Source organism: Monodelphis domestica, chromosome 5 (genome assembly GCF_027887165.1).
Source record: "Monodelphis domestica isolate mMonDom1 chromosome 5, mMonDom1.pri, whole genome shotgun sequence".
Classification (NCBI taxonomy): Eukaryota; Metazoa; Chordata; class Mammalia; order Didelphimorphia; family Didelphidae; genus Monodelphis; species Monodelphis domestica.
The window spans coordinates 95,642,920-95,656,742 of record NC_077231.1 but is presented as its reverse complement, the minus strand read 5'-3'; the positions used below and the strand labels follow the sequence as shown (position 1 = coordinate 95,656,742).

Genomic DNA, 13,823 nt, shown 5'->3' with positions numbered 1-13,823 from the left:
GAAAAGTATCCTGAATTTGGAGGCAAATATCTTGGGTCTAGATTCACCTTTGGTGTGAACCTGTGTGAACAAGGACACATCATTTCACTAGGACTTAGTTTCCTCCTATGTCAAATGAAGAGATTAAATGAGATCTCTAAACTATCTTCCAGTTCTAAATCTGTGATCCTATTATCCTATGATCAGAGATTGGGAATTAGGGATGAGGCAAAGTTTGGAGGAGAGTAAGATTATTCTGTTGTATAAAATGTATAATTGATATAAGATTGCTTGCCTTCTCAAGGGGGAGGGATGAGACAAGGAGAGGGATAATTTGGAACTTAAAATTTTTTTAAGATTTTTTAAATTTAAAAAATTTTAATTTTTTAAAAATTTAAATGAAGTTAAAAATTAAAAATAATAAAACTGAAAATGAAATAAAATGAATAATATTCCTTTAAAATCAAATGTTAAATTGCATGTTAAAATGAATATTAAAAATAAAGAATATTTTTTAAAAAGACAATTCTGGCTCAAGGAGAAAGCTTCTGGTGGCAATCCATTTAATTTGAAAGTATAAGTTGGATTCTAGGGAGAAGTCTTTAGATTTTATCCTGTAGGTAGTAGAAGATCATTAGAGATAGCCTGGAGGATACTTGGGAAAAAAAGACTAAACTGAGGTCAATGGGGTGGGAGGGAGGGGGAACAAAACAAAATACTGGTTCTGGAGTCAGAGGACCTGGATTCTGATGCTTACTACCCATAGGACCCTGGGCAAGTCACCTAATCTCCAGGGCCCAGTTTTTCCATGTACAAAATGGAGCGGTTGAACCAGATGACTTCTGAGGTCCTTTTTCCATTTCTAGATCTAGAATTTTTTATGTTCTCCACATTCATAACCCATACCAAGTTCTCTTTTCTCTTCCAGTTCTCCCAGTTAATTAAGATCTTCAATTCATTGGGACCAGAGAAGTTTCCACTTGTAGAACAAACATTTTTCCCCAACCACAAGCAAATGGTGAGTACAATTGGTTTGCTTTAATCCTATTTTGGCTCAGGGGTCTACAATGCTCTTTGGGAACTCAATGAATTTACCTAGTGTATTCAGCACCATTCGAAAGGAGCTCAGGAGATGGAGGGGAGGAGGTATGATGGGATGAGGGTAGGCATGAGCCGACATTCTCTTGCTCATTCTGACCCTCTGACCCACTCCAAGCTTAAAGAGGTGTTGTGAAGTCATGTGGGGATAGCTCGCATTTCTTTCCCAGAAATAATGATCTCTTTGGGTTAAATGCCATGTGGCAGGTCAAGTGGTAAATGCAGGCAGCCGTTGCTTTGGTTCTGGGTTCTCAGCAGGGCAAAGAGAGCCCTTCCCTGTGTGAAGCTGAGGCCAAACATAGAAGTATGTGGTCAATGAAAGTGGTTAAAGACCTATAATGAGTGGTAAAGAGATAATACCCCATCTTTGATGTTTAAAAGATGCAGCCATTCGTGTTTTATCCAATGTTCGAAAGCAAAAATAAGATGTTGGTTCTTTCTTTTTCACTGGATACCAATACTTTATAAAGGGCTCAATAATCATTCACAGGGCTCAACTTGGGCCAGGTCCAGCAACTTCTGTCTTAAGCTTTATTGTGTATGTGCTCCTATCTTCAGGGCTGCTCCATACCATGGATAGGGATCCAGGAATTCTTAGTTCTTTGACTGGATGGAGCTCTAAAAAGTTACCAATAGAATGCCTACTATTGAGATGTAGGACTTTAAAAAAATTCTTATTGGTCTAAACATCAGCCTCTCCTCCCAAAGATGCTGCAGGGAAAAGTGGATTGAGTGTTGAACACAGGGTCAGGAAGACCTAGGTTCAAATCCTTTGTCAGAACTTCATTAGTTGTTGAACATTGGGAAAGTCTCTCCGAGACTTTGGGAAACATCTTTTGGCCCCAGTGTCCTCATCTATAAAATGGGAATTAGAATAGTACTTATCCAACAGTTGTGAAAATCTAGTGAGATGATAGCTATAAAGAGTTTTGCAACCCCTAAAGATTGCTTTAAAAATGTAACCTACCATTATTGTAACTTTGGAGAGAACAGTCTTTCCACTGAAGACTGGCATGTACTATTTAACTTACAGTGTTGACTGAAGTCAAGTAACTTTTGCCCAGGGTCACCCAACCAGTAGGTCAGAGGCACCTTCCAGATTAGGTTATTTTATTGTGATCATTATTGTTACCATTATTATTGTAGTTATATTCTGATTATCTCATTCTTATCATTTGCCAATGGAATTCAGACAGAAAGTTCTTTGCAAGTTGCTATACTGTTATTCTTTTTTATTTTTACTTAGTGTCCTGTGAACTATTATTCTATTATTATAACTTTGTTACATGTTATTATTCATCTTTTTGTTGCCAGAGAGACCTTAACACAAGTCATTATCCTGCTATGATTCCTCCATATTCAATATTTTGTGGATGATTGCACAAGTAGATTTAAAAAATTGCTCTTTGTAGTTGAAAAAATCCCTCTGTAAATTCACTGAAAGCACCTTTGGTATGACTCCAGTAGCAGATGGGGATGATAAGGATGATATATGCCTCAGCCTGTCGCCACATGATTTTGATCTTGTTGGCCAGGTCTCCACATTACAAAAGCTATTCATTAGTTTGGCATGAGTATTTTATATGGCAACATCTTTTAAAATGTTGTTCATAAGTTTTTTTGTCTGGGGTGATTGCAAGCAACAGTTTGATCTGTGTTAATGACCTGATTGCAGAAGTTTATTGATTGAATTCTCCAGAGCATTTTGAGATCTGTATTTGTAGTATAGGGATCTGTCTATCTGTCCATGAAAGAGTATAATTTTAGCCACCAAGTCATTTTGTATCATGTAGAAGGAAACAGCAAACAAGTATCCTTGCCAAGAAAACCCCAAATAGGGTCACAAAGAGTCAGACAACTGAAATGGCTCAACATGTTGTACTTGGTTTTCAATAGGTGCTAAGTTTGTACAGTCTACAAACTATGCGTTCCACTGTCTTTGCCCTTTCCTCTCATAATCTGCATTAGTTACTAGTTCTGATGTCCATAAGGAAGACCCATCTATAGTTTCTAGTGGCAATAGTCTGGTTCTGAATGTCCACAATAAATTCTTCTGAATACCCAAGAAAATCTAGTAGAATTCATGTGGGTGTCACCCATGGAGGGCCTTTGGATTCTCTTCTTGTATCTGAACTCTTTTATAGGCTCCATCTGGAGGTAAGTCACTTTCAGCTGCATTTGACAAATCCAATGGCACATACATATGCCATATACATATACATGTATATGTATATACATACATATACATATATATCAGCTTTCATTATTACTTGTTGAAGTAGTGTCTGTTTATTCCAGATTTCTATAGTTCTTTTTTGCCTCTGTCACATTATTATTATATGAATATCCTTTTTGTTATCTTTGAGTGGATAGGGAATATTATACTCCCTAGTGTGGGTAGATGTCAAGCTGAGGATCTTGGCCTTTGAATGGACACAATTTTGAAATCTTCGTGTGGCTGTAATCACAAGAGACAGCATGGACTTAATCAATACAATGGTCTATGATTTTAGATATAGAATTTTCACCTTTGTCTTACAAATGAAGAAACTGAGAAAGCCCAGTGAGGTGGTTTATTCAAACAAAGGGTAGCTATGGAAGATAGGAAGAATGGACACTAAGCTTCATGGTTGCAAGTATTAGAACCAATGAGTTTCTTCCACTCAAGTGCCACCTTGGTCTTATCTTAGTTTTATAACCATGGGCAAATCCTGAGTCCTAGGGAATTCACTAAGAGTAGAAATTACAGATGGCTTGTAAACTACATCAGTTGAGGGATTTTCCATTTGGAAGGATAAGATTACAGGGCCTTGACAGATTGATTTGTTGATGTTTAAAACTGAGCTATACAGCCAAGGGTTTTATGGAATAACCTTCACCATGGTCCCCACTTCTCAAGGAAGGTTGTAATTTTCCAGATTATTTCTGCCTCACAGCAGATCCAGATGAGGTCTGCTATCCTGCAAAGCCTCTTTGAATAATGGGAATACAATTTCCTAAAGCCTTCACTTGTCTATGTTCCATTGGGCAAGGAAGAATTTGAATTTGAGAGTGAGCACACAGACATCCACACACAACACAAAGGGGAGGCCAGATAGTAGTTGTGATAGAGATAAACCACTTTACTGTTTAGAATAAAGGACACACTATAAAAAGTGAACATTATGCCACATGACCTTACAAGACAATATACATTCACGGAATATAAAATTCATAAATAACATGGAGGAAAACTGTAAACAGTGCTACAAAATTTAGCGACAAATACATTCCTTCCAGACAAGGTTTTCTCCTGGTGGTTTTCCCTCCCATAACATGAGGACAGCAGATTGGCTACACAGAAAAGATGGAGACAGTTGAGATGCTTGTGGGTGCCACCAGCCACAAGCTCATTAAGATCATTCTTCAGGCCAGAGAACCTACTCCCTCCATCTCGTGCTCTTTCTCTTGACCAAAGAGAAAGAGGGGACCCAATTTAGAAACTGTTGATGTTTGTATAGCAGAAATAGGACTGGATTTGGCACCAGAGGGCTGGGGTTCAAATCCCTGCTTTGCCACTTATTACCTCTGTAACCTTGAGGAAATCACTCAACTTTTCTTAATTTATTTTCCTCATCTGTAAAAAGAGAATTGAACGAGATGACCATCAAGGCTCCCTCTAGCTCTAAATTCCATGACTGCTTAACTCCCTCATCATTCTGTCTTTCTTTTGTCCAAAGCCATGAGTGTTTTGACTTGTCTCTCTTTGATCTACTCAATGACCTTTTGTCTTTTTTAAAGTGGTCATTAGTGAAACTCTTGGGCACTATCCTATGGTAACTAACTCCACTTTTCACCACCACTACCAATGCCAATGGCATCCATGCAAGAGGTGGAGAGAATGTAGGGGTTTTAAGAGATGACAGATTTGAGCCATCCCTGTCATGTTACAATCAGAAGACTAATCATTCCAAAGAGGCAAGACTCTTTTGTCTGTTGGGAAGTATGTTTCCAATTAGCTGTTGGCTTCTAGCTCCCCTCCCCCAGTTCAATTAGTCCTTTCCCAAGAACCATGGAAAGTGAACAAAATGTTCTCATGGTAGTCTTGAACTGAGATCTCCAATACCTCCATGATCATGATTTAATATTAGGGCATTGCCTGGCCAGGTAGGATGACTTCATTTTAAGAATGAAAGAGAAGGCCTGGGCAATCAAACTTTGGGTACCAGACTTGGATTGTCAGAGGGAAAAAAAAAAGCTCAATCAAGAGCCACCCTCATTCTTTTAAAAATTTTTTATTTTTATATCCATAGGACCAATCTTCTTCCCATGTTTTCATCAGGAATGCAACTTCTTTTTTGGCCTGTCTTGTTCTCTCTCTATTCTTCTATGAGGAAAATTCTTGCCACTCAAGGGCATGCCCAAGTCAAATGTTACTTCTTCCAATGGAAGCAAAGGAGTTATTTGTTCTCTGATCATCCACATGTTGCCAATCTGGCTGTCAATACATCAAATGTTTTACCTTTCAAAGTATTAATAGAATTTGGTGGCATGTGGGGGAGTGGGGAGTCTAGTTTTGCTTTGAAGAATTGTGCAGATATTACAACCTACATACAACACAGAACTTAGCAAAACAAAACAAAAAAAAAGAATAATTTGAAGTACTGAGATATTTCAGCTCTATAAATGACCTTGAATTATACATTAAGTGAACAGGTAAAATCAACAAAGCTTATAGCAAGCTCAGTACTCAATCACCCTTGAACATCACACAAGAGACTTTTTCTTCTTTTTTTTCTTTTTTTTTGCCAAAACCCCATTATCTCTGCCCTGGTTTGGATTTGGTAGGAGGAAAGGGATGAGTTTCCCCAGCCAGATATGTCTTCCCTACAGACCAACCAGCATTTGCCTTTTTTTTTTTCAACTTAAGTTTGAGTCTCTTTTATTGCCATGAAGGTGACTGGGAAGATCACCCAAGATGGTCAGTGGTTTACATGGTTGACCACCTCTTAGAGAAGGTGACACTCATGCCTCAGGAAGTCTGGGGCCTTAGATTCAGGATATCCAGTTTGCCAGCTTGTGGGCTACCAAAAAAGCTAAGTACTTCAGCTTGAGGTAACAAGAACCACTGGCCAGATCATTTTAGTCATTGGTGAGCATGGTCTTTGTCTCCAGTGGTACAGTTAACAACTCTTGTCTGTCTTGATTCTCCCCCACCTCTTCTGCTCTCCAGGTCAGAAAGATTGGAAGGCAGAATGTCCACTAGGGACAAAGGATGTTCATGAACTGGGGTTTTTTCTAATGCCTTTTTCAGGAGTTTGAATGTGTGTGTGTGTGTGTGTGTGTGTGTGTGTGTGTGTGTGTGTGTGTGTGTGTGTGTGTGTGAGAGAGAGAGAGAGAGAGAGAGAGAGAGAGAGAGAGAGAGAGAGAGATGTCATGTTGGTGCTTTTAAAGTACAAAACACAACCAAAAAGCAGAGCAGCTCTATTTCCTAATGTGGAATGAACTGAAGGTACAAAATCATATTGATAAATAACTATAGTCTTTAGGGAAAAAAGAAAAAAAAACTTGTGTTAAATGTCACCACCCCCAAAACTCTGTAAAATACACATCGTCAACCATTTTCTCAGTATCTCCTATTTATCAACATTAAAACTTAAAATAATTTTATTTAATAAGAGAATTTATATTATAGTTTTCTTTAAAAAAATTAAAAGACAACAAAAAGCCCTCCAGCCAACAGCAAAATCAACCTCTCTAACACCACTGCTACACTGTGGGGACAAGGAAGAAGCACACAGTAGGCCATGGGGTCCAGCAATGAGAAGCTGAGAAAGGAGACATTGTACAATCCAGCCATTTCATTAGATGCAGTGAGAAGATGGACATTCCATTAGGCGAGAGACTGTGTCCATTCTCTCTCCTATCTATACTCACTTCATTCCCACCTATCCCAGCTTCTTGCTCTAGCTGCCATGGGGAGGCCACCAACTTTGGAGGAGGAAGGAGAAGTTCTAAAAGCTCTGGGCCCCTGCCTGGTAGTTCTCAGGAGTTGAAAATTTTCATGTCAAAAGCCAACAACTTGGAATGTCAGGGTTTTCATCTTTAAACAAAAAAGGCAGGGAGAAAGAGGATTGCAACAGCATTGAATATAATTCTGTGTCCTGTAAAATCTTAGCTTATACCTCTGTGTGGCTAATAGGTATATGTGCACCTAAATACGCCCCCCCCCTTCCCCTTTGAGCTGAAGTCTAAGTTGGCAATGGTACTCCTCTAAGCAACATTCTAATTGACTCTAGCTGAGAGTTGTGTGTATGTAGTTCCCAAACATCTATATAAGCTCCTTGCCAAAAAGAGACCACAGAGTTTCTAGGAGCACTTCTTGAGGGTCTCAGCCTTTCACCTGGTCTGCTGTAAGATGCAGGTACATTTCCTCCAAGCTCTGCATTCACAAAACAGTGCAATCTGGGGAGAGCCACCGAGTCATCCCTCTACTGGCACACCCAGTTGGGGTGTGTGCAGGGGGACGTGGGTGCCTGCAAGCCTGTCGACCTCCCCCTCATTTCATGCTCTCAATCATACTTTCAGACAAGAGTTAGGAGAGCCCATTATAGAATCTGATCCCATCTCCTCATGGTTTTCAATTCCCTGCCTGCCTTGGGATTGTTTCCTTGCTGGTTCTGGCCCATTCTATTACTCTTCTCCCTTCAGGAAATGCCTTGTCTGTATATAAATTTGTGCACTGGGGAGAAAGGGGGAAGGAGTAAGGGAAGGGATAGAGGGGATTACAATGCCCAACTGGGATAGTTTTTAGATTTTTGTTTTCCTAAAAAAATATAGATTATATAGACACTGATAAAAGAAGTTGCTCTCCTTGTTCGTTTCTGGCAAGCCATCATAAATTTCCTCAGGTGGAAACAGGTGATGCCAAAGCCAAAAAGAAAGGGGGAGGGGAGGGAAATGTGATTAAAAATAAACTCAGTATGACGGCATAGACTTTTCCTTTTAAGTGTTCGAAGTGCTAAATTTGCAAGAAAACAGGCACTAATTTCATTGTCATCATCTGGTAAGAGTTAGTGTCCGAGGGAAGCTGAGCTGAAAAAGGGAGGGAGGGGGAAAGGGAGGGATGGCAGCTCAGGGATCTGTGGCATTGATGATTGTTTTGTCCGGGGGTGCCCAGCCCCTGTACCAGCTGCAGTAACCACCCTTCTGCCGAATGCAGGCATAATGCTTCGACTGGTACCCAGGGTAGCCAAAGTTGGAGAGCATGTCCGTCCACAGACACTCATTCTTGGAAGTCACAAAGCAAGGCAGGTAATAACATGACTTAATCTGTAATTAGAGAAAGAAATAGAGTGGGTGAGTTCCAGGCAGGGAGCCAGAAGGGATTTTAGAAGCCTATGCATACAATCCCCAGATAGGATGTGCTAGAGGTGAGATTTGAATCAAGGCCTTCCTCATCCAGCATTTTATCTATCATATCATATGACATCTAAAGAGGTAGAAGAATCCCTGGATGATCCTGATGAAGACATGAGTGGCCCTAACTCTAAATTCAAGTCTAGTAACAATTCTAATTCATAAAATGTAAACATGGCCAAGAAATCAAAAGAGGAAACCTGAGTTTTAGTCTCCACTCTATCCCTGGCATTCAGTGTTCTAAGGTCCCTCCCAGCTCTGACATTCTCCACAAACATTTGTTGATTCACTAATTGACCATAGGAAAGTCACTTAAACTCTGGGCCTCAACTTTCTCTTTTGTTAAATGAGGGTGTTGGATGATATGACCTCTGAGACCCCTTCCAATTCTAGGTCAAGAGTCCTATGACATCACATAAATTTTCCTGACTTCCAGCTCCTCATCTGTAAAATGGGAATAATACTATTTTTACCATCTTTCCCCAGACTATAGCGGGCAAAGTGTCTTGTCAAAATTAAGGCAGAAAGAAGAGGTATGATCACTATTGCCCAACTGGGTTTCTGCCTCTCTACCACCTTAGACAGGGGATAGATAATGTTCTGACTCAGCTTTCAGGGTAAACCCCACTTTCAGAAAAGTATTTTCTACCTACTGGCCTGCCTCCTGGAATGTGGTCCCAGCAAAGGAGATTGAAGGGCCCTTGTTTGCGTTGGGTTGCTGAGTGGCTATTACACTCATCGAAGGATTACCATGGGCAGGGATTCTTTGTATTTGGTTGAGTTCCATTTAGATCACAGCATGTGAGCCAGAATTCCAGTCTCCATTCCCCAAATATGCCACACCCTTCAGTCCAACAATTTTTGTTGTTGAGTCATTTCAATTGTGTCTAACTCCTCATGACTTCATTTCGGAGTTTTCTGGGCAAAAATACTAGAGTGGTTTGCCATTTTGTTCTCCAGTTCATTTTTCAGATGATGAAACAGAGGCAAACAGGCTTAAGTGATTTGCCCACGCTAATAAGTGTCTGAGGCTAAATTTGAACTCAGGAAGATAAGTCTTCCTGATTCCAAGTCCAATGTTCTATCTACTAAACCACCTAGCTGCCTCTCAGTCCAACAAAAGAGAAGCCCAAATGCCCTGTTATGCCCTCTGCATAGATTCACAGATTTAGAATTGACCATCAAGGTCCAAACCCCTCCTCTTACAGATGGTGGAAACTGAGGCATAGGAAAGGGGAAATAACTTGCCTGAGGCCATTCAGGCCTAAGTCATAGGATCACAAAGCTGGAAAGGATCTTAGAGGCTATCTGGCCCAAATCCTTCCTTTGACAGATGAGGAAGGGGGACCCAAGAGGCCATAGGATAGAACCGGAACATAGACCTAGAGCTGGAAAGGCCATCTAATTCAACCTCCTCCCTTCACAGATTAGAAGTCTAAGTCCCAGAGAATGAATGCTGAAAGGACCTTACAGTTCCCACCTAGTCTAAGCCATTTATTTCACCAATGAAGAAACTAAGACCAAGAAGGAAAAAGTAAGTTGCCCAAGGCCACCTAGGAGATGAGTGACAGCCAAGATGTCAAACCATGTCCTCTGGCTAGGCATCCCACTGATGTTCAATGCAAGAGGCATTTCCCTATCACCCCTCCCACATAAATCTGCCCCCCATCTTACCTTGCAGTTGCAGCCCAAGTGGTACCGATAATTTAGACCCTTGCGCTGGGAGAGGGTGAGCCGGTCCCACCGCTCCACAAAGTTACACAAGCCTGTGTACATCTTGCCATCATATACCCGACCTGGAAAAGGAGAAAGAAGACAAGACAAAGTGGTCACCTCTCTGCCTGGCCACAAGCAACCCACCTGGTGTTTATCATGAAGCAGGGACAAGTGGCTGAGGCAACTAACAGGTTTTATGTTAGGGAAGTTTGAGGCCAGCCCTCCTATGCTTGGAGGAGTTCCCTAGAACTTGGTTGATGACCTTCAGTGGATCACCAAGCACTCACTTGGGTGCTGGACCTACAGAACCAAAAAATGAACCAGTCTCTGCCCTCAAAGGGCTTTTATATTCTAAAAGGGGGAGTTGTTAGGGATCGATCACTTTTCTCTGGGCCTCAGTTTCTTTTTTGTAAAATGAGGAAGTTAGACTAAATAGCCTCTGATGTTCCTTACCTGTAATCAGCACAGATCAAACAGAATTAAGATGGTTGAAGAAGTCAGATGTCCTGCTTTTACAAAGAAGCAAACTGAGGCCCAGAAAAATATATGAGACAGCATTCAAATCTGAGTCTTCCCAAGTGTCAGCCCAGACCCCACTGGCAGGGGCTCTTCATGGGCATTCTTGGTGGATGGCAGATGGCCCAGACACATTCCTGGATAAGATAGTTGTCCCATAGAGGATATGAAGTAGCCTCTATTGAACCTGGATCCTTACCTGTCAGCAGATACTGGTACTTGTTGACTTCCAACTTCAGCCCACAAAGGCTCTCGGAAGCTTCTGTGTGGATATACTGCACATGGGGCATCTTGCTAAAGCCCCTGTACATCTGTGGGGAAAGGAAAGGGAGATCTCTTTTAGATGCCAAGTTTTCTCAAAGACTTGGGATAAAATAGGAGTCTTGGTGGGGAGAGAATGGGGACAGATGATCATTTCTTTTGTTCCTTTTAAGGAAAAGAGAAAATTTTAACTGGGAAGACAGGGTTCTTATGAAAGCTCTCTTCAAATATTGAAGAGAGTCCTCTTGTTTTCCTTGGCCCAGAATGCAGAAATTGAAGCAGTGGGTAGAATCACAGAGAAGCAAATTTTAGCTTATAATAAGGAAAAAAATTCCTAACAATTAGTAGCTATGTGAGAGGTACTGAACTCCCCATCACTCGAGGTCATCAACTGTAGATCATGAAGGTTCATCAAGGGTATTCTTGTTCAGGGGCTGGGCAAGATGCTATCTGGAGCCCTATGAATCTGAATCATCCCCCAGTGCCTCAGTGCCTTCTACCCAAAGAGGACGTAATAAATTCTCCTTCTTACATTCATCCAGTCTCTAAGAAAGAGGCTTTAGGGGGTAGCTAGATGGCTTAGTGGACAGAGAGCCATACCTGGAGATGGGAGGTTCAAATCTGGCCTCAGACACTTCCCAGCTGTGTGACCCTGGGCAAGTCACTTAACCCCCCAATGACTAACCCTGACTGTGCTCCTCTGCCTTAGAACCAATAAACAGTATTGATTCTATGATGGAAGGGTAGGGCCAAAATACCTGCCCATGGGAGATACACTTCTCAGCTCCCCTTAGAGAAGCACAGATTCCCACAGTAATCCAAAGGAGAGGAAAGGGAGGAACAGCTGGATTTGTCAAATTCCTGTCACGCCTGATGCCTTATGGAACAAGCTGATTTTCAGGGCTGAATCACTGCATAGTTAACTCTTGGGAACTGACAGGACAGATAGGCAAGTAAGACAAAGAATTCTGGTAGTAGTCTTAGAAATCCTTACTAGCTATATGGCCTGAATGATCAAGCTCTGTTTGGTGTACCCTATTTTAGGAGGGGTATTGATAAACCAGGAGAGTCTAAAAGAGGACAACCAGGAAAGGGAGTTGACCATCAGTTAAGACATTGGGGCTGCTCAGCTCTCTTTTGAGAATCCTAAAAGGATGTTACATTGAAGAGAGATCACATTTGTTCTCTGGGGCCCAAGAGGGCAAACGTAGGAGAGCCCAATCCTCTACTCACTGTTCAATGTTCCAGAGAAAAATTCTACAAATTAAGCATTTGAGAACACACGGGATTAGATGTATAGTTCTACAACTGGAAGAGGTCTCTGAGGCCATCTAGTCCAGTCCCCTCACTTTACAAAGCAGGAAACTGGGGTCCAAGAGCAGTTGAAGTTAGGATCCCATCCCATGTCATGTAATTCCTCCCAAAGTACCTTCCTACTTCCTTTTCCTGACTTTCTTGCCCTCACCTCACCTTAAACTCCAGGTAAGCATTAGAAAGGGCTATGCGTGTGAGATGTTGGTGGGATCACAGGCCTTCAAGCTGAAAGGGAGCTCAAAGGCCATGTTGAGAACTCTCTTCTTGAGAAGGAGGCCCAGAAGGTCAAGTACCCTTCAAAGGCTACATGGGTAGTGACAGATGGGATTAGAACTCAACTCCTCCGATGTCGAGATATGTGTTTTTCCTCTTGTACCCAGCACTCCTCTCAGTTTGGTTCATCGAGGCCCGGTGAGAAACCACTTTTTACCTATTTCATGAAGTTGAGGTCAAATCTACCAAAGGGCAGAGGGGAGGGGGCAGAAGGAGGGCACTGAGTTCACTGGGCCAAGTTCCCAAGGGCTGAAACAATCATATGTTGGTAGATGAGCTGAGGAGGGCACTGTGGGTATGTTACATAATCCCCCTCCCATCAGGGCCTCTCCAATTATGACCCATGGTGGTCTCCAATGAACTGTTGTTTTTAATAGGACAATGCCTCTACTCCAGTTTTTCTGGCACGAGTTATTAATTTGCTTATGCTAATTAATACAAACCAGACATCACCTCATGGGTGTCTCATCAAAAGCAGCTTCATGTTCCCCTCTCTGTCTGCAGTCATGGTTTTAGTGCCAGCAAGTGGGCTGGAGGGGTTTTGGCCTTGACAGACTGGTCCAAAGACTGACTAGAGAACCAAGCAGACCTGCTCTACAGTGTGGAAGCTCTGGTCTTCTTCTTAATAGCCTCTTTCTTAGGCGTCTCTACCCCTTGAAAAATGGAACCTAACCTTGTCATAACACTTCCATTAGATATTGTTGGAAAATAATAACAGGGGAGACTAGGTTGCTCAGTGGTTAGAGAGCCAGGTCTGGAGATGAGATCCTGGGTTCAAATCTGACCTCAGATACTTCCATATGTATGACCTTAGACAAGTCATTTAACCCCTTTTGCCTAATTCTTACCTGTCTTCTACCTTAGAACCAATACTTGGTATCAATTCTAAGAAGAAAAGGATTTTTTTGTTTGTTTTTAAAGAAAATAGGGGCAGCTGGGTATCATAGTGGATTGAGAGCCAGGTCCAGAAATGGGAGGTCCTAGGTTCAAATCTGGCCTCAGACACTCCCTAGCTGTGTGACCCTGGGCAAGTCACTTAACCCCCATTGCCTAGGAAGATGTGTTTCCACATCTGTCAAATGGGATGGCAATGGTAATGTTCACTCTACCTCACAGAATTGTTTGAGGAAAGTGTTTTGTAAATTCTAAACTACTGTCAATTAATTGTGTGAGGGATGAGTTAGAGAGGGGAGGAGGCAGGGAGAATAGTTCAGTGCCTACTGTCATAGTCCAAGTGAGAGATGAAATTCTAGCCCAAGTATTAGCTC

General features: G+C 41.7%; 2 protein-coding genes across 3 annotated transcripts in view; one reads left to right on the top strand and one right to left on the bottom strand.

The window, feature by feature from the left end:
- The window catches only part of SYN3 (synapsin III), a 511,134-nt gene that overhangs the window by 169,192 nt on the left and 328,119 nt on the right, over nt 1-13,823 (top strand). For both annotated transcript variants that reach the window (XM_001366239.4, XM_056798821.1), the window contains one exon: nt 908-997. In XM_001366239.4, the coding sequence (XP_001366276.1) occupies nt 908-997 (90 nt within the window). The remainder of the gene's footprint in view (nt 1-907; nt 998-13,823) is intronic.
- The window catches only part of TIMP3 (TIMP metallopeptidase inhibitor 3), a 65,712-nt gene continuing 56,067 nt past the window's right edge, over nt 4,179-13,823 (bottom strand). The window contains exons 3-5 of the mRNA XM_001366297.3: nt 10,907-11,018; nt 10,150-10,271; nt 4,179-8,388 (exon numbers count right to left, since the gene is read on the bottom strand). Coding sequence (XP_001366334.1) covers nt 8,191-8,388; nt 10,150-10,271; nt 10,907-11,018 — 432 coding nt within the window. The 3' untranslated portion in view covers nt 4,179-8,190. The remainder of the gene's footprint in view (nt 8,389-10,149; nt 10,272-10,906; nt 11,019-13,823) is intronic.